The sequence below is a fragment of the Hippocampus bargibanti genome, linkage group LG02 (genome assembly GCF_051943395.1).
Source record: "Hippocampus bargibanti isolate YZ-2025 linkage group LG02, ASM5194339v1, whole genome shotgun sequence".
NCBI classification, from domain to species: Eukaryota; Metazoa; Chordata; class Actinopteri; order Syngnathiformes; family Syngnathidae; genus Hippocampus; species Hippocampus bargibanti.
Genome location: NC_142735.1, coordinates 22,682,004 through 22,709,864, shown reverse-complemented (window position 1 = coordinate 22,709,864; position 27,861 = coordinate 22,682,004). Strand labels below are relative to the sequence as shown.

The 27,861-nt window shown below is 40.4% G+C and overlaps 1 protein-coding gene across 2 annotated transcripts in view; it reads right to left on the bottom strand.

Moving 5' to 3' along the window:
- The window catches only part of LOC148902060 (RNA-binding protein with multiple splicing-like), a 35,286-nt gene that overhangs the window by 6,965 nt on the left and 460 nt on the right, over positions 1-27,861 (bottom strand). For both annotated transcript variants that reach the window (XR_016114233.1, XM_088990263.1), the window contains exons 2-6: positions 12,926-13,003; positions 12,674-12,712; positions 11,035-11,097; positions 3,784-3,934; positions 915-1,042 (exon numbers count right to left, since the gene is read on the bottom strand). Coding sequence is in view for 1 of the 2 variants with exons in the window: in XM_088990263.1 (XP_088846389.1) it covers positions 915-1,042; positions 3,784-3,934; positions 11,035-11,097; positions 12,674-12,712; positions 12,926-13,003 (459 nt within the window). In the remaining variant the exon portion in view is untranslated. The remainder of the gene's footprint in view (positions 1-914; positions 1,043-3,783; positions 3,935-11,034; positions 11,098-12,673; positions 12,713-12,925; positions 13,004-27,861) is intronic.

Genomic DNA, 27,861 nt, shown 5'->3' with positions numbered 1-27,861 from the left:
CGTCGTGCTCGCATAGAATAAATACATTGGGCAGTAGCACTGTTACCTGCGTGTGCTAAGTACTGCCATCTAGAGGCTCAATTAGGAAAAGCTAATTAGAATATGAGTAATTGCCTGAATGAGGCCCCCAATTTTGTCGAATGGTGATTTTCAAAATTTTAGAAGCATTTCTAAAATGGCAACAATAAATGAAAGGACAATTACTTCTGTTCAACAGTTACAAAAAAGTTACAATGTTTAAAAAAGTGAAGTTAAGTGAATATTCAATGTTATTTTTCAATCCCCATTCAATGTTTATATACTGTATTTTCCAGGGTATAAGGCGCACCCAAAAGCCTTGATTTTCTTCCAGAGTTGACCATGTGCCTTATACACCGGTGCGCCTTATATGTGAAGTCATATTGAGCCACAACAGGTCTTGCAACCATTGTCAACAGCCACCAAGAAGAAGTCATGTGTAACACCAGCCTCTTCTGTAGCGCCTTATAATATGGTATGCCATATATTTGGAAAACATTTGTCAGTCATTGAATATTATATATGGAAAAGGTTTGAAAATACTGTACATTGTCATTGGGGGTGCGTCTTATAGTCCGATGCACCTTATACACCGGAGAATACGGTAGATGTTTCAAATGAGCCAAAAGCGAATGTGAAACACAGAATGGCACGCTGAAATGTGCGCCAACGTTGCGCCCCCCTACATTTTTAACACACCAAATCTGCCCCCCTTTGCAAAACGTTTGGACACTCCTGGTGTAAACTATGCGCCATTTCACATTTATACGCCATTGTCACATCAGAAAAGCAATGCAAGCGGATTGAGTGAGGAGAGGAGGCAGATGTGGTGGGTGTGAAAGGTGCTTGAGGATGGGTGCGCGGCAGAAAGGGGTGCGGGGGTGCGTCGTGGTTACCTGAGCGTGGAGTGAGGAGGGGTAGGTGAAAGCGGGTGGGAGGGCCGGTGACAGCTCTGCCGGGTACAGCGGGTACGAGGCCCACACGTCTGGGCTGCCGGGATAGAGAGCGGGCACTGTGAGCTCATCTGTGGAAAGAAGAAGACCAGGCATGGGTGGGGTGAGGCTGCCACACGGTTGAGATACAGGGGGGACGGGTTGCTTCAAGGTGATGCGGGGTTAGGGGTGAGGTAAGCGGAGCATCCCAAATGGACTCCTCGCTTGTCATTGATGCAACACGTTTGGACCATTTTTCATTTTGGAAAACGTCTGTGTAGGCTCTCAGTCGTACAGGGGTGGTTCATCGAGGAAAAGGATACATTTTGGAAAGAAAAAAAATGTCCGCCATAAAAGGCAAAGAAAGTTGCTAGCGTGTTACATTTGGCAAGTAGCAGCGCTGGAATGATGTGTGATGTCATTCGTCACGAAAGGCAAATGGATATTTGAAATAGTTTTATAGTTATCTGGTTTTACTAAGAATAATGAGTCTGCTGAAAAAAAAACAGCAAAGTTGAGGAAAAAAATGACCATTTTCTTGTTCTCTTATTTTTCTGTGGAGATTTTTTTTTCCACAAATTCTAAGAACTGGTTACCTTTTTTGATTGTTTCTTTAATAATCCCCAACAATATTTGTGATGCACTGGAGACTTGTTGTCAACAAACAGAAAGACCTTCAAAGTTGCTGCTTTTTACTCTTTTTATTTTATTTAAAGATTTGACAATCGTTAAATAAATAAATAAATAAATAAATAAATAAATAAATAACATTCTTCACGGTTTTGCAGATTATTTTTAGAGTCATTGAAAGTTTTTAAACCTCTATTTTGTATTAGCATTGTAAGCTCCATCCATCCTTCAAATGGAAAGACATTCTCTCCCAGTGCTTTCCAAGGACAATGTCTCAGAAAGTAAACCAGCTAAAAACGTGACATAAGTAGTTTTTAAAAAAAGGTCCATCTAAAATTAGCTCCACTCTCACTGATTGTTTATTTGATTGACAACTAGCCTCTTGGCTTCCAAGTGATTATGCTGCAAGGCGGTCCGATTACTGAAAAGAGTTCAGAAAAAGAGCTGGTGAGTGAAAAAAGCGAGGTGACGGAGCATGGCGAGAATTAAGCAAAAGAGCGCTTGGATCGCAAAGAGAGTACAATGAAATAAACACCTTATCACATAATGGTCGCCGTTTCTCTGAGAGCGATTGCGTCATCTTGTCAGTAATGGCTTCCTTACCCACCCTACCCCCCCTACACACACACACACATACACAATCTTTCTCTGGCACCACATTTTTCAGATAAGAGCGTTTGTTTGCTCATTGGGGAAGAATGCAGTAAAGAGCGGTTGCAGCATGACTGCGGAATCCGGAAGCTTCTGGGGGGGAAATGTTTAACTTTCGGGGCTATCGCACTATAAACACACCTGGCTCACCCGCAACTCAAATACAGCAGAGTTCAAATTTTCCTGGAACATAAATGTTCATAATACTACGCGTGAAACATTTATGTTTTACTTTGTCAAACCGTCATGAATGTACTGTATCTGGGGAGGCCGCTACGCGAGTGGTAGTTAATGTGAAGACAGCATGATTGATTGTTTACATTTGTTGTTGATTTATTGACACGAGTTTTCTGTGTAAAAGGCGCAACCAAAAGCCTTGATATTCTTCAAAAAAATTACCCTGCGCGTTATACATAGGTGCGCCTTTAACATTAAGTCATATTGAGCCATGATAGGTCTCGCAACTCCTGTCTGCAACCACCAACTCCATTTCCCCGGTAACAGCCTCTATTGTAGTGCCTTATAATGTGGTGTGCCTTATGTTTGGAAAACCTTTATATGTTATATTTGTTGTTTTTCATTAATTGAAGATGCCCCTTATACTCCATATATGGGAAACCTTTGAAAATACACAATTTATTAGGGGTGCGCCTTATATTCCGGTGCGCTTTGTACCCCGGAAAATACAGGATTTTTATTGATTTATTTTGTTATGTCAAGCCCACTTTGGTGTGTGACTCAATAATTACACAATTTCGATTGCATCTCAAGATAATGTTTTTTTTTGTCTTATTCCACTGGTCATTTTTTTAATCAGACATACCATTCATTGTATAATTTCATATATTTTTTTGACAGATTTTTAAAATTTGCTGATTTTTTCCCCTGATTTTTTTTATTATAATAGTTTACATGATATGTATTTCAACATATGTTGCAAATTATAGTCATTACGTTTCAGGGAAAAAAAGCACCTGTTGAGGAGCCTAACCCTAAAAAAATAAACATTACTGAATACACAACTATATTTTTATTCTTATTACTTTATGATGTAATCTTGATATGGAAGAAAAAAAATGTCACAGATCCTGACACAATGTCCGAAACAATGATTGGAAATGTACATGCATCTCTGATTTAAAACAAAACATTACAAAAAACAAAAAAAGAAAAAAGGACTATGGTGTGCACTTTCATGACAACAAATGTGAAAATTGCGTTATTCTTCACCACCTCTAACTAATCTTTCGATTTTGCATTTGTGATATTCAAAAAAGGTAACTTTTTGGAGATAAAAGCTAGGACAAGTCACGCCCATCTTGCACTATGACAATGCCTTTTTTTGTCCCTTGATTTCTTTTTTAATCACTTTTATATGATACTATTTACAATTATTTTTGCACTCTGTGACTGTAAAAGCTCGGACAGTTAATAAAGTTTTTACGACGGCGACAGCGGGACCCTGGGACGTATTAATTCTCTTATTTCCTACGGGAAAAATAAAAGGGGAACAAATTGTTGTCAACTGAAGAGGTTCCACTGCAGTACTCACACGGGTCTCGGCTAATGAACTGTGGGCCGGGGCTTTGCTGGGATGAAGGAGGGTTGGGGGTGCCAACCAGCTTGTTCTTGGCCATCTTTGTGTTGGCCTTGGCAAACTCCAGACGGAGGGTCTGGGGGATCTCGGGATCAAAGCGGACCCCCTGAGATTAAAAAAATGGACATTTTTTTTTAAATAATAGCCGACAACATGTCAAATCATGTTTCCACATTAAAATGAATAGGAATGCCGTTAATCCGTTCCAGCCTCTCACATCCCAAAAAACTCAAAAACAAGATGTGTTCTAAACATGCAAATTATTGGATTGGATTGGATTGGATTGGATTGGATTGGATATGCCTTTATTAGTCTCACAGTGGAGAAATTTACATTTCACAGCAGCAAAGTGATGAAAGGAATGAAAGTAGAAAAACAAAATACATGAGCTAATATTAGATTTTATAAAAACAGAATAACATCCTGATTAACTTATTCACTGTCAGACGATGTGCAAAGATTTGTCCGTTGCAGTGCCAGGGTTTTTGTCATTGTCACTCAAATTGCAACACCCACAGAATATTGAGTTTGAGGACTACATATACATTGAATGCAGCAGAATAAACCGTAAAATCTCTTCTTTCGTCAGAAACAACTATTTAATTTCTAAGTTATATGGGTCTGGAGTTATTTGAGCTTGAAATGGGGGCGGCTATACAAAAGGCAACATTTCGTCACTTCCTCAATTTACATATGTCACTACCTCACTTTACATATGTCACTGCCTCACTTTCCAGACGACACTACCTCACTTTACATACAGAAATTACATGTATTGTTTGTTGTCAATTGTATGTCTTTTTTAGCCACGTTATAAGTGCCTTGCATGTCTTGCACGCTGGGTCCGAGAGGACATTAATTTCATCTGTGCTGTATGTCATGCATATTAGCATATTTGACAATAAAGCTGACTTTGACTTTTGACTTTGATTTGCCCCCTCGTTGGAGGGAAAAACATTGTCAGCTTGATTCGCACCCGGACCCCACGCACACAAAAAAAAAACTAAAACCCGAAGAAAATCGGAAATGTCGCTCCATGTCATGCTTTTCAATCCCCGAATAAATATGGGAATGGCAGTGAAGGAGTTAAGTAAAAGGCAAAATAATTAAAGTGTTTGTGACTCAAGATTTAATGCCGGTGAGATATTCCTTGTTCGAAACACAAAGACCTTAAGCACACGTTGCTTCACCATCTACTTTTCTTAGCTTATAAATAAACGCGAGCGCCTTCATGTTGCGATGAAGTGACAACGAATTTAGAAAACTGAGGCGCTTGTTTTCTTGGAGGTCTTTGACATTTCTATTTTTCGCACACTGGGTTTGTTGATCAGGTGTCCGACAAGAGCTTTCATGTATCTTTTATCCTTCTGTGTTGCTCACAAGGTAGAATTTACAGGCGAGAAAGCAATCTTATGGGGTGGGGTGGTATCAGTTATAAATGGCTCAGTTGCGGATTAGAGTGGTATTTCGTTTCGCCAAACGTGATGATGGCTGACAAATGAAAACTGGAACGTGATGTTTCCGGCGTACCGCATGATGTCATTCACAGGGTCTTCTGTGAACATGTTCTAGCTTGTTCAGCAACTTTTGCAATAATTCAATGTATTTATTTATTTATTCATGTATTTATTGATGTATTATTTATGTATGAATGTATTTGTTTATTTAGCTATTTATTTATGCAGTGTCTGAAACTCATGACAAAAAGTTACCGGACACCAGGGCAGACAACTCTGAAAAGTTGCCTGCCCAGCCATAAAGTTGCCGGCCCCATTTTTCACAACTTGAAACACAATAAGATGACTAATAGCAAAAAAAAAAAACATTGTTCAAAGTATTAAGGATTGATAATCAGAATATATAACAGAACAACACTTTAACATTAAGTAATTGATCCACTTATCCATTTTTTCTTGTGTTCTCTGTGCGTCTACTTTGGAAAATGATATGCAAATGCACCCTGAAGCACAAAGTTATTCGATGCAGGCTTCTGATGGGCTGCCGAGTATGCAAATTGCCAAACGAACAGAAATTCCGAAATTTCCAAACCAATTGAAGATTTTGAAATTGGAATAGAGCAAACGTTTGATTTGAAAAAAAATCTCTTTTTTTTTTTTGAAAAAGTTGTCGGCCACCCGGGCGGAGACGTTCTGTAAGTTGTACGCCCGATGTAAAAGTTGTTCGTTGTACTAAATTCATCCTGTCTACTTGATAACTAATGTTAAGCAGAGTAAAAGTTGTTGCAGACTGATTGATGTATGGATGGATGGGTGGATGGGTGGGTGGATGTATGTATTTATTTATTTATTTATTTATTTATTTAATTACACATGCAATGATCTAATTCTACAACTGGTCGCTTGTCGACTAGTTACATTTTTCAAACTTGTTGTAAATTATAATGCAAATGTTGAAAATGTGAAATGTTGCAACTCACCTTGGCAGTTCAGACTTAGTGTTAACTTATTCACTGCCTGACGATGTGCAAAAATGTGTCCACTCCTGTGCCAGGGTTACTGTCATTTTCACGCAAATTGCGGGAGCCACAGAATATTGCGTTTTAGGACTACATAAACATTTAATTCAGCGTAAGAAACCTTAGATGCTCTTCTTTCATCAGAAAAAAAGAGTTCATTTCTAAATTATATGGGTCTGGAGTTATATGAGCTTGAAATGAGGGTGGCGGTACAAAATACAATGCATTACATCTATATTGGTTCATACAGTGCTTTAACAACAGCTGAAGAAATAACAAAGCGCTAACATGGACAATAGGCAAATGCTACCGCCTCGTGCAAGGGAAAAACATTGCGAGGGGTCTGACCAGCGCTTTATTAGTGTTCCCCGCAAGAAAAACCAAACCCGAACAAATTAGGGAATGGCAGTGAATGAGTTAAAAGCAAGTCTTCCATATTTAAAAAAATAGTTTTCTTGAAATAGTTTAGTTACTAATTTGTTTTGCACACTAGTGTGACAGCGCAGAATCGTCCTCATGTGGGAGCCTGGCAGCTTTTTGATGCCTGGCGTGCATCAAAAAGGGAGGATAATATGTAAATCTTTTTTCTGAGAAAACAATAGTTGCGACTGTTTGTGTGCGTCCCTCGAGTCGGAATATACATACTGAAATACAGACAACTTTGTTTGGTGTAGTTATTCCAAAGAAGCAACATTCCAGTAACAACAGGAGGTGCAGTTAAAAGGAAGTACGGCAGGACCTTGCCAAAATCGAACAAATATGTTTTTAAAAAATGTAGAAAATACATTGCGGTACAGCGAATGGCATTGTCTGATTTGCTTTTTTTTTTTTTTTTTTTTTTTTTTTTGATGTAACACAACTACCAGAAAGACAAATCACAAAGGTGGAATGGGAAATGGCACTTTCCTAAGCCCACTTCACTTTATCATTGTATTTTGGACAGCCTCCCTCATTTCAAGCTCATATAACTCCAGACCCATATAATTTAGCAATTAACTCTTTATTTCTGATGAAAGAGGAGAGTCCAAGGTTTATTACGCTGCATTGAATGTTAATGTAGTACTACTCCTCAATATTCTTTGGGTCCTGGAATTCAAGTGAAAATGACAAAAACCCTGGCACTGGAGTGGACATATTTTTGCACAATGTCTGGAAGTGAATAAGTTAACATTAAATCTGAACTGATTATTACAAATAGATTTGTTTAGCATTATAATTTACTACAAGTTAAAAAAAAGATAACTAGTACCTGTAGTTGTAAAACGCACAGTTGAAGTAACATTGTTGCATGTGTAATAAAAATATAAATACAGTAAAGTCTCGTTATATCGATATCGGTTATATCGATAGTACCGCTTATTACAATACTATTTTCATTTCCCTTGCACATTTCTAGTCTTTTTATGTATAATTAGTACCTGTCGTGCGGCGATACAGCAAGCAGGTGGAAAGAGGATAAAAGTTCACTCAGCCAGATGCAGGAAGGGTATCGTGAGTTTTCTTTATTTGAAGTTGATATCAGCTTTCAACAGACCACAGGTAACACCGCTCTCCAGCTTGTCCTTTGTCCCTCTTCTTCCTCCTCGAAGAGACTGGCTCAGGCTGGCTTTAAAGGTGCTTCACCTGAGCTTCTGGCCAATCAGGTCCCAGCGGCAATTGGCCATTCCCAGGTGGTTGCAATCACCTTCTCAATCAGTCTAAATCAATTAGTGGTCGCCCAACTCTACTGTTTTGGATGGGGAGAAATGTGCACCTTTCTCCCATCCAAAATCCAGAACACACAAAATTATTTCACATTTCTTTTAGCATCATGACATCATTCACCCCCTCTCCTCAGAGTTCAGACATTCTTGTCAAATAATCAGCAATAACATTTGTTGTCAGGGCAGAGAAAGTCATATGTGACAGGTCCTATTCTCCTAGTCACAGCGTATGGGCCCTGCCACTTTGCCAGTAGCTTACTTGATCCCATATGCAACAATATTAACACCTTCTGTCCAGGGTGCCAATCTCTCCCTGATAAATTCTTGCCGTTATTCTCGCTGGAGATCCTCTTCCAGCTTCTGACGTTCTGCATCTTCCGCTTCTTTCTGGAATTCTGGGTTCAGAAACCATGGGAATTGCAGCTTGTCTTAGATGATGAAACTGTGGAGGTTGGGCATGTTAGGTAACCCAACTTGGGAGTTTCTTGTGCGGGAGGAAGGTTCGTTGGCCTGGATGTTCGAGAGTCAGCGCCCCGGGGCTGCGGTCCCAGAGGAGGATAATGTTGACTAGATCGACTGTCAAATGTCCATTCTTACTTGTTGGGTGCATCTGATCTCTAGATCTGTTCGATCAACATCACCTCTTGTCTGAGTCTTAGGCTTCACCACTGGTTCCATCTCACTCTGCTCAGTTCCATCCTTGGCTTGGCAACTGTCAGACGCCTCATGGAAAAGAAGAACGGCATCTTCTTGGGGCAACTCAAGCTTCTGGTTTCCTTGATCCCCTTCAGAACTCTTCAGTCCAGTTTGATTGGCCCGTGCTACACAACCTCTTCCTCGTCCCACCTTCTCCATCTCGGCTTCCTTCTATCTTTTCCACTTCAGCAAGGCGTAACGATCCCACCTTCTTCATGCAGGGTGAAACGATCCCGCCGCTGCCACCAATTGTCGTGCGGCGATACAGCAAGCAGGTGGAAAGAGGATAAAAGTTCACTCAGCCAGATGCAGGAAGGGTATCGTGAGTTTTCTTTATTTGAAGTTGATATCAGCTTTCAACAGACCACAGGTAACACCGCTCTCCAGCTTGTCCTTTGTCCCTCTTCTTCCTCCTCGAAGAGACTGGCTCAGGCTGGCTTTAAAGGTGCTTCACCTGAGCTTCTGGCCAATCAGGTCCCAGCGGCAATTGGCCATTCCCAGGTGGTTGCAATCACCTTCTCAATCAGTCTAAATCAATTAGTGGTCGCCCAACTCTACTGTTTTGGATGGGGAGAAATGTGCACCTTTCTCCCATCCAAAATCCAGAACACACAAAATTATTTCACATTTCTTTTAGCATCATGACAGTACCGTTTAGTACGATACCCGGTTATTAAGATAATCCGGTTATTACGGTGCTCCTTTTCATCCCCCGCCGGCCATTTTGTTGTTTATATCGATATATCCGTCGCACCATTGGTCAACTTGGTCACGTGTCTTGTTACGTGAGCCGCCATCGGTCGCGCCATTGGTCGACTTGGTCACATGAGCCGCCATCGGGCGCGCTATTGGTCGACTTGGCCGTGTGACTTTGTCACGTGACACGCCATCGGTCGCGCCATTGGTCAACTTGGTCACGACGTGTCACGCCATCAGTCGCGCCATTGGTCGACTTGGTCAGGTGACTTGGTTACGTGCCCAGCACCCGTGTAGCAGAGCCATTTTCATTTTCAGACGCTAGCTCGTGTGTAGCAGACAAGATTGAAGTGTTTGTGTTAAAAGGTAAAAATGGGAAGCAGAAGAACATTGATGACTTTTTTAAATTGTATACATAATACAGTAAGATGTAAGCATTGCAGTTTCCCTGTTGTGTTATGTACATGCCCACTGTACTGTATATGAATGCAATCGTTTTTTGCAACAATGTTTCTTGTTTTGTCTGCTGAAGCGCGATGATTTTGAAAATTATTAACATTCCATACTGTGTATTAAAGGACAGCCGATGTCACTTTTTATTCAAATGCAAATAAAAATGACTTCACGCCAAGACGTCTTACATTGCTTGTGAATCCAAACAATGGCTTCAGATTCGGATAATATGCTTTCTTGTTACACATCCAGTTATGAATATGTTTCAAATACACTGTAGTTCTGAAGATTAAAGCATACATGTTTACAATCATTAAAGAATTATATGTGCCATTTTGAGGCAACATTGGGGGAACATCTCTCACCCAAAAAAAAGGGAGCTAATGGCCAGCTCCGTTTCTTATATGGCGCTTGGCTGCCCTCTTTTGGCGGCTTTTGTTTAATGCAGTTCGGCGCAGGATCGGATATATCGATAGTCCCGGTTATATCGATATTTTTTCGGACTCCCTTGAATATCGATATAACGAGACTTTACTGTATATCAATCTATAGATAGAAAATAAAGACATAACTAAATAAACAAACAAACACATAAATAACACATAATAAATAAATACATAAATAAATACATAAATGCATAAATACATACATACATACATACATACATACATACATACATACATACATACATACATACATAATTAAATAATAGATTGTTGAACTTTTTTAACATGAGAAACAAGACGGGAGATAAATCAGTTTTTCACAATGAAGATTTATATCAAGAAATATCTTTCTCACACAGTCAGAACATGGTTATCTTATTAAGTTAATTTGGAAAGAGTCCTGTGAGAAATTTGGACCGGTGTATTAAATGTGTGTGAGAAGAATATTTTTTTATATAATTTCATGTTATTATTTTAATTAAAAATCTAATGGAAAGCCTCTCATCAAGGCTGTTAGCTGAATTGTGAAATAACAAGCTGTGAAGTAAGCCAGAGATCAATATCTTGTATTTCTGTGCGGAATGAGGGCTTGCTTCGGTGTCTGACCTTGACCCCACTACCCCACCTGCTTTCACTGCGTCTCTCCCGTGCATGAGAGACTCAGATGTGTTGTTTTTTTTGTCTTGCCTGCACTTTGCGTGTGATGGGATGCTGGCGGAGAAGGCGTGACACTTACGTTCAATGCATTCTTCGCAGCCTCCGCCTCTGATCGACTGTCAAAGCTGACAAAGCCCACCGGCTGGGGAGGAAAGAAACACGGTTTAGGGAAAAAACTGACTTGGCAGTCCTGTCTGAGTGACGTAGACATGTTTCTTGTAAGGAAAAAAACAACAACATATTCAACCCCCAACCCGTTTTGTTGTCTTCCCTTCAGTGCTGTAGTCTGTTTATGAAACTGAGGGAAAAGAGTGACTCTTCAGCTTTTATTTATTTGTTTTTTGGGCCCTATTATTTAAAAATGCCATAAAATGTACGTATTTCCTCTTATCTACTAAACACAGAAATAACAATAGTTATATCTCACTCCCACCTCATCCCATTAAGTCACATTCTTCACTTGGGCGCTCAAGGCTGTTTATGAATCTGAAGCACAAGGCAGATTTTGATCCCTCCGCTCCCCTTCTTTGCCTTAATATGGAAGCGATGTGAAAGACAAGACAAAAATGAAAAAGTGTAGCAAAAAAAGATTGAAAATCGATGTTTTTTTTTTTTTTTTTGCATCTTGGCTAAAGCGGCAAAGAAGAGCAAGAGGAAAGACATAACAATTGAGGTTATTATTATTCGGCGGGTATGGAGGGAAAAGAAAATATCCCGTGGGGGTTGATCTGTTCTAAGTGATCTGGAAAAACAGAGGTTATGGGAATTCTGAACAAGGGGAGAGGACTTGAAAAACAGAGGGAGGTCGAGAGGGTGGGTAAGAGGAGGGGGGAAGCAAAACAGGAACATATAAATAGAAAGGGCCTGAGATGGGCCTCTTGCTTTATAAGGAAATGCCTCTCCATCGGCGGCATGGATATGGAAAGCCTTTCATCCATCCCACGTATCTTTTTTAAATGTAACCCTGATGAAAAATATTGCAAATCAAGGTGTTACATGTGCTTGCTCTGTCTGCGTCGGACATTTTTTTTTTTTGAATCAGCAGGCCGTTAAGTGTAATAGGTTTTCATTTGCTTTGAGGATTTCTTTTCCAAAACCTTGACAAGGTGCAACAACGTAAGTTGAGCTTGAGATAGGAAATAGCGAGATAGTAAAAATACATAAATACAATAAGTATCAAGACAAACAGGACTTTTTTTTTAGACCAGCTGTCATTACTTGCTTGAGGACATCTTGCTAGTTCAATTTATTTACCGTATTTTATAAGGCACACCCAAAAGCCTGGCTTTTCTTCAAAAGATGACCCTGTGCCTTATACGCCGGTGCGCCTTATATGTGAAGTAATATTGAGCCACAACAGGTTTCACAACTACTGTCAGCAGCCACCGATTCCATTTCCCCCTGTAGAAGAACGTAACTCTAGCCTCCACTGTAGCTCCTTATAATGTGGTGTGCCTTATATTTGGAAACTTTTATATATTTATATATGATATTTGGAAAACGTTTTTCATTCATTGAAGTTGCGCCTCATAGTCCGGTGCGCCTTATGTATGGAAAAAGTTTGAAAATGCACCATTCCTTGGGGGTGCGCCTTATACTCCGGTGCGCTTTATACACCGGAAAATATGGCCATCCCAAATTTGAACCGTTTGCATCGACGGATGAATGGACGTGGCCAACTTTGATTTATCATCGCTGCATTATAATTCCAAGCCTACCTGTTTGGAGGTGAGCTTTATCAAGGAACCTTCATAGCCCTGGAGAAAAAAGAAACAAAAAAATGACAATAGCAAGATTAAATATTGACACGATTGAACCTCGTCTCTCCCAAGTCGGACACTTGAACCTTGGGCGACTTTCCGTTGCCCTTTATTTCATCACTGTTAATGGCCGCTACGATTGACGTCTGGAAAGAACACCCGCTAATAATAGCCCTTGCTCATCCGCGCGCTGGAAACATCTAAACATACCTTAAATGGTCTGAAGAGAAGATAGAGCTCCCGTGGCTTGATGTCCAGTGGCAGCCCGCTGACAAAGAGCGTTCGGACCTACGGAGAAGACCAAACACATCGGCATAGGCGTCATTAACTTGGGGAGTTCCTTTGAGTTTGTTTTCCTCGTTTGAACTATTCAACTTGGACAAACGGCTCGCTGGCGGTGGGTTGAATAGAAAAGGAAGCGTTCCGGGGAATGCGTAGAAACAGGAAAATCAGGGGATGGGGGGGGGGGGGTCACCATGGAAATGAGAGCATCACTCAGGGATATTTTAGCACACAAGTATCAAAGTCAAAGCAAATCAAACTTGTGAAATTCCATGATGCTTGCTAAAGTCCAAACAAAATTCAAATTGTCGGATTTAAACCATAATTACAGTCATTATTCTTGACTTCAGATCTGAAAACCAGTTATTCATCAATTTGTTGTGCGCTCCAGAAAATACTTTAATGGCTGTACTCCATTACAATCCATGAGTGATCGCAAACACCACCATCTTGCATCAAAAGATAGGGGAGGCCGGAATCAAACCCAGCCAATTGCAGGGCACACAGAGACAAACAATCATTTCAGCTCACAATCACATCTCAGGACAATTTCGAGTGCTCCGCCATGCATGTTTTGGAATGTGGGAGGAAATCGGATTTCCCAAACAAAACACACGAGAACATGCAAACTTCACACAGGAAGCCCGGAGCTGGAATCGAATCCTGCACATCTGCACTGTTTTAATTAATTGTTCATAAAAACATGACAACATTAGTCAATGTTGGAAATTTGTTACTTCAAACAATAAGTCACCTTTTTTTATTCATCAGAAGCGAAGACGTATTTAGCAATTTAAAAATGTGGTTAGTGGCCCATGACATAGATGCACACATGGACACAAGCAGACATGCATTCTGCGCATAGCGTGAATACCATTTGCTTATCCTTGACTTCCTGGACAGTACACAACGCAAACATGTACCGGTAACGACTTATTAAAAGTACTACTTCCCACCTCCCGCCCCCCTAAAAACAGACTTTTAGTTTGAATAAGATTTTTTTTATAAAAAAAAATGCTCACAGCATTACAATTAGTCTGCAATGTTATAACTGTTAAAGTAGGATTTTTAAAGAGGATTTTAAGAACATTTTCCAGGAAAAAAATACCTTCGTCACAAATGAAAATGGGACATAAATGCAATAAGTAATACCAATGGTGAATATATATATATATATACAGTATCGGTTATATCGATAGTACTGCTTATTACGATACTATTTCTATGAACGCAAGGAGAAAATTTACATGCCGCAGGATCGGATATATCGATAGTCCGGTTATATCGATATTTTTTCCGACTCCCGAGAATATCGATATAACGAGACTTTACTGTATATATATATATATATATATATATATATATATATATATATATATATATATATATATATATATATATATATATATATATATATATGTCTGTGTGTGTGTGTGTGTGTGTGTGTGTGTGTGTGTGTGTGTGTGTGTGTGTGCGTGCGTGCGTGCGTGCGTGCGTGCGTGCGTGCGTGTGTGTGTGTGTGTGTGTGTGTGCGTTAGCTCCAAAGTTGCTCAAGTGGTCCCTGATTTGATTTTACGTAAAAGCGTCGAGAATCCCAGCTGGGGGGACAAAGGAAGCGCTGAGCTCACACCCATCTCATTCCCACATGTAACCCGATCCAGACTACTCATGCCAATGGAGAGAGAGCAGCACACAAACAAAGGAGCTTAGCAACGGGAAGGGTGGAGATGGGAGTGGGGGTCGTGGTTGGAGGGTGCGCCAGACCGAGGCACTATGCCAAACATCACCTTGTCACCTTCGCTCTTATCTTAGAGGAGCGAGACGCCACAGGACCGCAAGTGGGGTCCGTCCGTCTCTGCTTTGATAACATCAACCCACAAGCAAAGCCCATTCAGTTACATTAGAAAAAAAGAAGCAATAATTAAATAATAATTAAAGAAGCAAAAATCTGACTGACATATATATATATATATATATATACACATACACACACACACACACACACACATCTAGCTAGCTACAGGTAGATAGCTCGCTAACTAGGTAGCTACAGGTAGTAAAGAAATAGCAGATAGATATTTTTATGAACAATTATGTGTTTGGATTTTATTATCAAAAGATGATTTATATTTTGCATGTATGTTTATGAATATTTCAGGTTATAGATTAGGTCAAAAAACAATTAAGTTTGTAACTTGAGGTTTCACTGTATTTCCATGAAAATATTTTTTTGAGTTCAACCTGGCTGGTGAAAAGTGTTTTATTTTTCTTATGTTTTAGGGTACTTTTTAATTAAAGGGGCTAGGAAAAAAGTGGAAACGTCATGAGCTAACTGTAGTATTTTATTGTGTTTATTTTTATTTTTTTTAGGAGTGGGAAACAAGATTAGTAACATTATTCAGATGAGGTAAGATTTTGTTAAGCTTATGAAGAAGGCATATGATCGGTATTCCACGTATTTAAAGGACAACCAACATCACTTGTTTGTTTCATAACTGACATCAGAAAAACGTTTTATAGCATCTAAAATACCCAAAACACGCAGTATGATATTTTTAGTCAAATGCAAAACACCAACAAAAATGACTTAAAGTGTCCAAAATCTGCAAAAAAAATGAACCCGGAAGTGGCCAGTTTCAGAAGGTCCCGCCCCCTTGTTCATGGTGTCACCCCAAGACGTCTTGCATTGCAGGACATAAAAACAATGGCTTCAGATTCAGAGAATATGCTTTCTTGTTACTCATCCAGTTATGAATATGATTCAAATAGTTCTGAAGAGGAAAGATTACATGTTTCCAATCGATTAAAGAATTTATTCCGTGCCATTTAGAGGCAATAGGGAGGGGAAATGTAGCACTAAAAAGAGCCAGAAAATGGCAACAAAGCTCAGTGTAAGGAATTAATCAGCCCATTTCCACAGGCTGATTAATTCCTTACACAGAGCTTTGTCGCCCTCTTCTGCCTCTTTTTGGTGCAACAATTTTCAGACCAAACAAGTACAGCAAAAAGCATTGACGTGACTGCTACAATATGTCCTTTTTTCAGTCCGGGGCGTTCCTTCAGTGACGTAGGGTGAGGACTCGTCACCAACTCAAAAACAAGACTTCCGGAATATTCAGCGCGAGTCTTAAAACGTAAAATATAGCTATATGCGGTGGAATCTTTGTAGAATACGCTCAGTAGAAGTCATTTGAAGCCATTTTACAAATTATGGACACAACTTGTCCGGAGGCGTCGGTTGTCCTTTAATAGAGCTTGCACATGCGAGACCCTGCAGATCCTCTTGACAACAACAGGCCAGTCCTGCCGCCTTCTGACTTGAGCCCCAACACTTCCTGACGTCAGCTGTTGCGATAGGCAACGGTTCCACCGCACGTCCGGTGAGTTGGCACATTCCCCGTGATTCACCGGCAAAATTTTCACACCGCCAAAAACATCTGCTGCGGATTACGCCAAGCGGCTTTTTGTTAACGGGACTTTGGGGTCAGCAGAAGTGCAGAAAGCGTCAGGGTGCACGTTCGGGGTAAAACTTCTTTTGTTGGATTCCGGATAGATTTTTTTTCCTCTTCCTTGTGAGTCAAGACATCTCCATAGTAGGGGATTTAAATCGATGACCGTTTATGGTCACAGGCGGGCACCATTTTGATCAAAAAGTCAGCCAAGGAGACCACAAGAGACACAGTGATGGGTGTGCTCCCCAACAACGCGGCGCTGAGGCCAAAAAACATCAAATCCCAACTCGGTTGCCACTGGAACAATGCACCCCCTGCCCACTGCGTTACTTTAGAAAGTACAAATTTCTTCTTGACCCAAGTTTTTTTTTGGGGTGAATAAATACCGCACTCACATGATATCACTTTTTTTTTAAACTACTTCATTGTCATAGTATTACATGACTGTTTAGCTATTTTTTCGCTCTCCAAACACTTATGGTAACAATTATTTTTTCCGGGAAAAAAATACGGTGCTATCATATGATCTTTTTTTTCTCTCCTTTGGAGGTGTTATTCTTGAGGGAATAATATTAAAGTACAAAAAAAGGTAACCAACCTTTGTGAAAAAACCACTTTCTTTGTAAAAAAAAAAAGTACCGATATCAATATCAACCTTGATCTCAAAATGATACCAGCAGGAAGGATATATTGTTTTAGTGATTTATTTTTAAGAGATTTTCAAAGATACTTGATGAAGCACGATTACTTTATCTTGGGTAATTCTAAATACATATCTCAAATATACGTAGATCTAATGTTGCCACCTATTTCTTTTGAGACTTTTTTTCTTGTAAAGCCAAGGCTAATTTTAGAAGAAAAAGGAGCCATTATAAAAAAGTATTTGTGAGTAAACTCATTTTTCAGAAAAAAAGGTTGCAGGATATTTTATTGTTAATAAAAGATATATAAAAAAAAAAAAAAATCCTCGTCTCACCCACCATGGGTGGTGTCTGTCCCCATTTCAGCTCGGGTCCTCTACCAGAGGCCAGGAAGCTTGAGGGTTCTGCGCAGTATCCGTGCTGTTCCCAGCACTGCGCTTTTCTGGACCAAGATATCCGATGTTGTTCCCGGGATCTGTTGCAACCACTTGTCGAGTTTGGGGGTCACTGCCCCAAGTGCTCCGACCACCACAGGCACGACTGTCACCTTTACCTTCCAGGCTCTCTCCAGCTCCTCTCTGAGCCCTTGGTATTTCTCGATTTTCTCATGTTCCTTCTTTCTGATGTTCCCATCACTCGGGACCGCTACATCCACGACAACGGCTTTCCTTTCCCCTTTATCTATGACCACGATATCTGGTTGGTTGGCCATTACCATCTTGTCAGTCTGTATCTGGAAGTCCCACAGGATTTTTGCTCGGTCATTCTCCACCACCTTGGGAGGTGTTTCCCATTTTGACCTTGGGGTTTCCAGTCCATACTCCGCACAGATGTTTCGGTAGACTATGCCAGCCACCTGGTTATGGCGCTCCATGTAGGCTTTCCCTGCCAGCATCTTACACCCTGCAGTTACGTGTTGGATTGTCTCAGGTGCCTCTTTGCACAACCTACACCTTGGGTCTTGTCTGGTGTGGTATATCCCTGCCTCTATGGCTCTGGTGTTCAGGGCCTGCTCTTGGGCAGCCAGGATGAGTGCCTCTGTGCTGTCCTTTAGGCCAGCCCTCTCTAGCCACTGATAGGACTTCTTGAGATCAGCCACTTCTGCTATGGTTCGGTGGTACATCCCGTGTAGGGGCTTTTCCTCCCATGATTGTCCCTCTTCCAGCACCTCATCCTCTGTTCCCCATTGACTGAGACATTCTCTGAGTACATCATCCGTTGGAGCCTTCTCTTTGATGTATTCATGGAGCTTGGATGTTTCATCCTGGACAGTGGCTCTCACACTCACTAGTCCCCGGCCTCCTTCCTTACGGCTTGTGTACAGTGTCAGGGTGCTGGACTTGGGATGGAACCCTCCGTGCATGGTGAGGAGTTTTCGGGTCTTAACATCCGTGGTCTGAATCTCTTCCTTTGGCCACCTTATTATTCCTGCAGGGTATCTGATCACTGGCAGGGCATAGCTGTTTATTGCCCGGGTCTTGTTCTTGCCATTGAGCTGGCTTCTGAGGACTTGCCTCACCCGCTGGAGGTATTTGGTCGTAGCCGCTTTCCTTGTTGCTAATTCGAGGTTGCCATTGGCCTGTGGTATACCGAGGTACTTGTAGCTGTTTTCAATGTCTGCTATTGTTCCTTCAGTGAGTGAGACCCCTTCAGTGTGGACTACCTTGCCCCTCTTAGTCACCATCCGACTACATTTCTCCAGCCCGAATGACATTCCGATATCACTGCTGTAGATCCTGGTTGTGTGGATCAGGGAGTCTATGTCCCTTTCGCTCTTAGCATACAGCTTGATGTCATCCATGTAGAGGAGGTGACTGATCGTAGCTCCATTTCTGAGGCGGTATCCATAGCCTGTCTTGGCGATTATCTGGCTGAGGGGGTTCAGTCCTATGCAGAACAGCAGTGGGGAGAGTGCATCACCTTGGTATATGCCACATTTGATGGACACTTGCGTTAGTGGCTTGCCATTGGCTTCAAGTGTGGTTTTCCCCATCCTCATCGAGTTTGCAACGAAGGCTCTCAGGGTCCTGTTGACCTTATACGACTCCAAGCATTCATTGATCCATGTGTGTGGCATCGAGTCATATGCTTTCTTGTAATCAATCCAGGCTGTGCACAGGTTGGTATGTCGGGACCTGCAGTCTTGAGCGACTGTTATGTCAACCAGCAGCTGATGTTTGGCACCTCTAGTATCTCTACTAATGCCTTTCTGTGCTTTGCTCATGTATTGATCCATGTGTCCACTTATCTTAGCCGCAATGATGCCTGACATGAGCTTCCATGTTGTGGAGAGACAGGTTATTGGCCGATAGTTGGAAGGAACTGCACCCTTTGAGGAATCCTTCATGATCAGGATTGTTCGCCCTTCGGTTAGCCATCCTGGGTGAGTCCCATCCATCAGCAGCTGGTTCATTTGTGCTGCTAGGCGCTCGTGGAGAGCTGTGAGTTTCTTTAGCCAGTAGGTGTGGACCATATCCGGGCCTGGTGCCGTCCAGTTTTTCATACCTGAGACTCTTCCTTGTATATCTGCCGCTGTGATGGTAACTGGGTTCTGTTCAGGGAGGTTGCTGTGCTCCTCTTTCAGAGTCACCAGCCATTGTGCACTGCTGTTATGTGCGACCTCCTTCTCCCATATGCCTTTCCAGTATCTTTCAGTTTCCAGCCTTGGAGGGTCTGCTCTGCTGTTAGAACCCTGCCACTGAGCGTACACTTTCGCAGGTTGTGTTGCGAACAGCCTGTTTATTCTTCTGGCCTCATTCTCTTTCGTGTACCTCTTTAGGCGACTGGTAGTAGCTAGTAGCGTGAAGGGTCTTGCCCAAGGACCCACACTGGATGATGTCATTGTGCTCATTTCTGCTCATTTTCTCTGCCACAAGTGGGATTTTTCTCTGCCCATATATATATATATATATATATATATATATATATATATATATATATATATATATATATATATATATATATATATTCTCCCTGGAAAAATTAATGAAAGGACTTCATTCTTTCTATTGTTGGTAAGACTATATTTCTGACATGGGGGAAAAATGCCAATCTAGTCTTGTAAAATTGTTTTCTTTCTTGTCTCGGCAACAGTGAGTACTGAAGCCAAAACCCATTAGATTTCATGAAGGACACCACTTGAACAACATCAAGTTTAAAAAAAAAGTCTCAGCCATATTAGGACTTCAAATAGTTTTGTTGGGGAAGGTCCATGGAGGGTGACCACCCATTCCTTCTATTTCCATCCCACACACAAGCGATTTTTGTTTGGCCTTGGAATTTCTTATTATAAACTCAGTGCGACTTCCGCACATATTTGCTGACATTAATTGACTACTTTTTTTTTAGAGTGGCTCAAATGAGGGACAGGACCTTGGTCCGATGGGAGATGATTAGCGTTCCCACACGCTTCCTCCCGCCATCCAAACCCAGTGAATGTGCATTTGTGTGTTCTACAGCCAAGTTAATAGATAAGCCAAACGCAGCAGGATGCGACCCTAACCTTGAAAAGCCCACTACACTACCCTATTGTCATCATTTTTGCCTAAAAAAAGGCCTCTGATAGTATTTTATTTGTAAATTTTTTGGGGGTTTGATTGTTACTGTTTGTTTTTATATATAAACGCTGACGTTTTGATTCCCAATCCAAACATGAATAGGTGCATATTATATTGCAACAAAACATTATTCTCGACTTATGTCACTGTAGTTTACATCTGGATGAGGAGTATTTTGATTGTAACTCATTCACTGCCATTCTCGCATTTATTCGGGAATTGAAAAGCATGACGTGGAGTGCCATTCCCAAATTTGTTTGGGTTTTGGGTTTTCTTGCGGGGGGTGCCGGTAAAGCGCTGGTCAGACCTCTGGCAATGTTTTTCCCTCCCACGAGGGGGCAGCATTTGCCTTTTGTACAGCTGCCCCGATTTCAAGCTCAGATAACTCCAGACCCATATATCTTAGGAATTAACTATTTTTTCTGATGAGAGAAGAGAGTCTAAGGTTTCTCATGGTGCATTTAATGCTTATGTAGTCCTAAAACACAATGTTCTGTGGATCCTGTAATTTGAGTGAAAATGACAAAAATCCTAGCACAGCAATTGACACCTTTTTACACATCGTCTGGCCGTGAATGAGTTAATGATGTTGTTATTCTGTTTTTATAAAATCCAATATCAGTGAGATAACTTGCATGTTTAAAACAAATCTTGTTTTGGGGGTTTTTGGGATATGAGAGGCTGGAACGGATTAACGGCATTCCTATTCATGTCAATGTGGAAACATGATTCGACATGTCGTCGGCTATTATTTGCAAAAAATGTTTCCGAAAATAAACTCTTGTCCATTTTTTTTATCTCAGGGGGCCCGCTTTGATCCCGAGATCCCCCAGATCCTCGGGCTGGAGTTTGCCAAGGCCAACACCAAGATGGCACCGGAGTGGAACCATTTTTGCACATTGTCTGGCAGTGAATTAGTTAATTATAGATCGCATTGAACTACAAGGTTTTTTAGTCAATGTTTTCCAGGGTAGATCGGCTGGATCAGGTGTGCAAATGTTGGGCATTTCATGCAGAAAAAAAAAACAGTTGTCGGCTCTCACGTCGTGATTTGCCGATCAATCAGCGAAGTTACTGATCGGATCCACACAACTATTGGAACTTATTGAATGCCTTGAAATCCAGTCTGAGAGCACTCACTTGAGATTTTCCATAATGGAACAACGGCAGAGGTGTAGGACCACCATAAACGGATGACTTGATTTGTCTAGTAACTGGTCAAGGATTCAAGTTTCACTTGGGATTCATGAGGGGTGTGTAGGTCAGAGGTTGGGTAAAGTTGATCGCGGAGGGCGAGCTCGAGTGCACTCGAGTCGTCGCACTCCCGCCGATGTGCTTTCAAGCAACAATCAAGGCACTGCCGAGCTGTAAATGTTCCAAGGAGTTAACATTCACAAGCGTCTGCTCCCAGTTTTAGCTGGGAACAATCTTGGCTTTTTACCAAACATTAGTGGCCCTCACATGTGATCAAAAAAGTGCAAAAGAAAGGAAAAAAATCCAATATTTACCTTTAAGGAGAAAAATTAGCTTCCCACAGACAAAATTTAAAACTAGGAACTAGGTTGAGGTCATTTAGGAGCTACATTCAGACAAAAGTGGTGCTTTGCTTGTGGTACAATCCTTTCTCAACCTTTCTGAGCAGGACCACTGGTTGATTTTCAAAAGCCAAAATGTGTCAGAAAATTAAACTTGATCCAAAAATAACTTTTTATCAACAACAATAATGTGTAATCTACTTTACCAAGAACAAAATGTCAGGCAGAAAAGTGAAATGCAAGGCGACTTAACCAGTGAATTTCTATTTAAATACAACGGAATGAAAACTGTTTTCAACAAAACAGCCACAGATTTGGCCCGCTGAACTATTTCAAATTAGCAATTGACTCAATTAAAGGTCAGAAACATTTATTAATAATAATAATTATTATTATTATTATTATTATTATTATTATTATTATTATTATTAAACTAACAATACTAACAATACACAATACCAATACTAATAAAATACTAATACTACTACTAATAATAAATCTTATTTATAAGCGCCTTTCAAATGTATCCATTTGTTTATCTACTTATTTGTGTATTTGTATTTATTTATTTATTTATTTATTTATTTATTTATTTATTTGTGGTTTTGTTGTTGTGTTTGTGTGTTTGTTTGTTTGTTTGTTTTTGTTTGTTTGTTTGTTTGTTTGTTTGTTTGTTTGTTTGTTTGTTTGTTTGTTTGTTTGTTTGTTTGTGTATTTATTTATTTATGTCTTTTTTATTTATTTGTTTTATGAGTATTGTGGGTTGTGATGTGGACAACTGCAATTTATTTTCAGCAATATTGAGGCCGCCTACCCATAAAATACAGGAATCATTCCTCAGAAGACGGTGAAAGAAGAAACGACGACTGGGATTAAATGGCGGTAGAAGAGCCAGCCGCTTATTACTGAAGGAAAGAAAGCATTTGGGGAGGAAATGGCAATGAGAACAAGATAACACAAGCTGAGGGAAGACAGATGGGTGTGGCAGATGGGAGGAAAGTAAAGGACGAGAGTTAAAAGTCACCCGCAAAAAAAAAAAAAAGTCATGCCCGAACGACACAGGAAGTCCGCCATTTTACTTTGGAGAGGCCATTTTAGGTTCATTTTGACCTTTACCAGAGTCTTTTAAAATGACTTTTAATTACATGCCAAAACTTTAATGATTTACTTGAGTTTGATAATAACACTCTTTCAAATAAATCATGCTAGCAATTTAGGAACCATAACTAGCTTAATTTAGCCTATTCACAGAGCCAGTGATATCTTAGTATTGTGACCGTTATTCCTGTATTTTGTTGAAAATTGCCTTTTTTTGGGAATGGTGCTTGTGCACATCAATGGTTGTGTCTTTTCTCAAAGTACTTGAGAAAAGGATTTGGGAAGTTAGCTAAAAAAATATGCCAACGCCCTCATTCAGAGAAAGTCTTCAATTTGGTAAATTCTTGTTTTTTTTTACCCCTAATTAAGTTTAATGGAAAGTTTCCAACTATATACGTATTGTAAATCGGAAACTAGTTATGTGAAGCAACATTAGCAATTTGATCAATCAACAAATTATCCATTTTTATTTTGTTCGATCTTAACAGCAAAATAGAACATTTGTTGATCAAGTTGGCTCTTATTCGCTTTTACAAGCCAACTATAAGGCACTAGATGCTGCCTATTATTCGTCGGGGTTAAGATATTGTGTCGTCTTACACTAGAATAACCCCGGGCCGTCTTCATGTAGTTTTTTTTATATTTTTCTATATTTGTTCTCATGCTGAGTAAACAGTTTTAATATTTTACGACGCTCATCTTTGATTTTACAGCACTGCAGATGGTGATAAAATGAAGTACGGTCTTGTTTTTGTTTGCTTTATATATATATTTGGATAGATACACACACACAAACACGCACAAAATGTTATTAGTTTGGCCGAAGTTGCGTTTACGGCGTTCTTCTTGGACTCACTGGGCAGCCGCTAGTGACGCTAAGCCTTGTTGTTGTCTTTTCAAATAGCTCTTGTCGCACAGCTGACAAATGGCTCAGATAAGATGACAATTCCCCCGCTGCTTATATAAATAAACTCCAACCTATCAGACGACAGAGCAGGAGGTTGGGGAGGCGGGAGGCCAAAAGCAGGGAGCTTTTTTTATTGTCTTCATTAGCTGGACATCGGATTTTTTTTCGACCCTTCTGTAACGTTTCATGTCACACAGAGTTAATGTATTAGTTTGCCCTTTTCATGGATAGCAGGCCGGCGTGCTACGGACCACTGGTGGCCTCCCCAGCGCTTCCCACCGTACCTAAAAGGTCACGCCGTCCAGTGAGAGCACCCCCTAAGAGACGCGCCACATTCGTTCGAGTCATATCTCTCTCTGGGTCTCGCTTGTGAAGATCCGCTAACACGCAGAGTCAATGTGACATCTCGTCCAGCGGATAAAATGGTCGAATATCAGTCAGGGAGTCTTTTTATGGTAGCCCTCGCACGTTTGCAGTGGTATGTGAACTTCACGTCCGCTCTGCTTTGCTGTATTGAGTAATTTCCTAAAACAGCGTTGAACATGTACAATAGTGCTAACTTGGAAAAGTTGTTGACTCCAGTTGAGTTTTCCAGCCCATACAAGGTCTCATCACGTCTCTAAAAGGAGCACCATGCTAGCAGCTGGCGTCATGAAAGCATCCCGAACACCTGATAGCTCCTGATTGCGCCATCTTATCAAAAAACGCTCTCCAGATTGGACGCATAACTTGGCTAGGACAATGCCATGTTTGGCTAGCGCGCCCTTCCGCCGATGCGGCGCTTTGCTGGTGTGAATCAGTGAGCCATTGTGCTAAGAGCATGTGAGAGTCATACCTCATAGCTTGTTAAACTTTGCCTCTCAACAGTTATTGGCCAGGTTTTACTGCTCTTCTGGAAGCAGACGGTTTCGATAGTGGGTGGTACCATCCTGGGAAGACTGCTTGGGTGGGGAAAGTCCAGATTTATCATCAATAGAAATGACACTAACCATAAAACACAATCCCTATCTGACTAAAACCAACCCTAAACCTAGCATAACCTCTCAGGATGCACTCATCCTCGCATGAGTATCCTGCCAATAATAATTTGACAGCCAGACAAACAGCCTTGCTTCCAGGTAAGCGCTACAGTACGTAAGGCTCAGCACACGCATAATAATTCATCAGGTCTTGAAAGGTTGTTGATCTGTTCCAATCCCTACGCAGATTTGTTTTTTTTAAATCACACATTTAACAGCTTTGGTGCCACTGTGTGTGGTATGCTCAGATGATGTCAACAGAGAGCACCAAAACAAGTTGTTCTCAGACAGACATCTCAAGCATGGATTCTGAAAAATGAACTTCTGAATATGTGCCGATATTATATGATTATTTCCAAATAAAAGACTTGAGCCTTGCATATTTTGAATATCTCAAACCTAGCTTTGGAAAATAGATCTTGAGGTCAAGGGAGCCCATTTTGAAACAACCAAACACCAATGAGACATATTTGGCTTTATTTAGCTTCCTTGTTTGTCACTCAGAGCGCTTCTTTAATTGGCTGCCTTCAATGTCATGTAACAATTCATGAAATCGTTGACCCAGGGAGACATCAACTTTCCCTCCCACAGGAAACAGCAAGATGATCAGAATCATATCATTGATATCGCGATTATGATGCGGTATCACACAGTATTATGAATTGTGAATAATTGACTCCAGGTGGTGGGAGGTATTCATGAAAATATCGAAAATATGTCAAAACCAAGGCTGCATCATATCAGGATAACATGAAATTAACAATCAGAATTGTCACGGTTTTGTGAAATGCATTGAAATTATATTACATCGCACGTTGATTATGAAACTACCGTATCATATTTCCCTCTGAATGTATTGTAACCAGGTGTCATTATGCAAGGCAAAACATCTTAATTTATGGAGTGTATTTCAAATACAAAGTAAAAACAAGGACCTAAAGACATTTTTTAATTACATATGATCACTAGAAGTACGAAAAGGACATTCAGTGAAAGAACATGTTTATTTCTAAGTAATTCGACTCTCTCAACTCGAGCCATCTTCAGGCACTAGGCTGGGGACACCCTGAATTGCTTGCCAGTCAATCGCAGGGTACACAGAGACAAACAACCATCCGCGGTCACACTCACAGACAATTCAACTTTTAAAAACCAAAATCAACATATCTCCAAATGATGATCAACTCTTCAATGATATACATTAATATACTCAAGAAAACGATGTACACTTGTGTCATGCAGCTTCATACATTTGTTAGAAATAATATTGTTAAGTGTTAAAATATGTTGTGCACATGACATTACAATACAGTGAAACCTCGGTTTACAAACCTCTTGGCTTACGAACTTTTCGGTTTACGAACGTTACATTTATGAACATTTTACCTTGGCATACGAACTATTTTTCGGGATACACACGGTAATGAGTAATGTGTCGTTCGCGAACGAGCCCGTTCTCCTAACAAGATAACGTTGGCCACTGTTTTGTCATCTATTCCCTGCCCCCAGTCTTCAGTTAAAGCCACGTGATTAGTCAAGAACACAGCAGCGGGGGATGGTGTTACAGCCAGAGAGAGAGTGAGGCCGTTCTCCAAAAAACAAAATGGCGTCTTCGGTTAAAGCCACGTGATTGGGCAAGAACCCAGCAGTGGGAGGGGGGGTTAAACATTAAAGAGACAGGCATACAGAGAGAGAGTGAGAAAACACACACACGAAAGGGAGATGACAGAGCTTGAAAAAAACAAAAACCAAAAGTGTGAGAGTGTGAGAATAGTGAGAAAACAGTTAAAATATCCCATCAATCAGGCTCCACAAATAACCCGCACAAGTCATCTGTACACTTGATGCAAAAAGCTATCAACCCAGCAAAACAGATCAACATTTATGAAGAACTAGATACAATTATCACAGAGAAAGCACCTACGAGGGATCATTCCTCAAGATGGTGAAAGAAGAAGGTTAGGTTCCTCATCAAGTGTTTAATGCTGAGGAAACCGGACACTCCTTTCCATCAAGCCATTAACGACCATCACAAAGGTCAATAAAATGACTTTATTGTACAGTACAGTTTATTTCTTTAATCATAATACTATAGCACATTTATTATACATAAAATACAGTATATTTTGTGTCGTTTTAAGGCTTAGAAAATTAGAAAGTAGAAAATTATGTTTTATGGGGACCTGGGAACTGATTATTCTCATTTTAATGGTTTCATATGGGAAATTAATTTTTGGGATACACACTTTTCGCCTTACACACTCTGTCTGGGAACCAATTAAGTTCATAAGCCAAGGTCCCACTGTATCGTGATTGTTAAATACTGGGGAAGGTATCACGATACATGATATCTGTGTAACTCGAGAACAACAAAAAAATGGCTGTATTATGTCAACGTAAACTGATCAGTTCCATCGACAGAAATTTGACAGTACTAAATTTGTTTTCATTGATGAAAAGGTGTCAGTTTACCTATGCTATGGTACTACTTATTTGTAAAATAAGCTGGAGTATGATATCAACATCACTTGTAACAGTGGCCAAGGTAATTACAAATGTTATGAAATGTAATTTATCTTTGGAAAAAAGAACGTGTTCACGATCTTGTGATTGTTTACCAGTGAATGGGCTGTCATGATACATGATATCGGTATC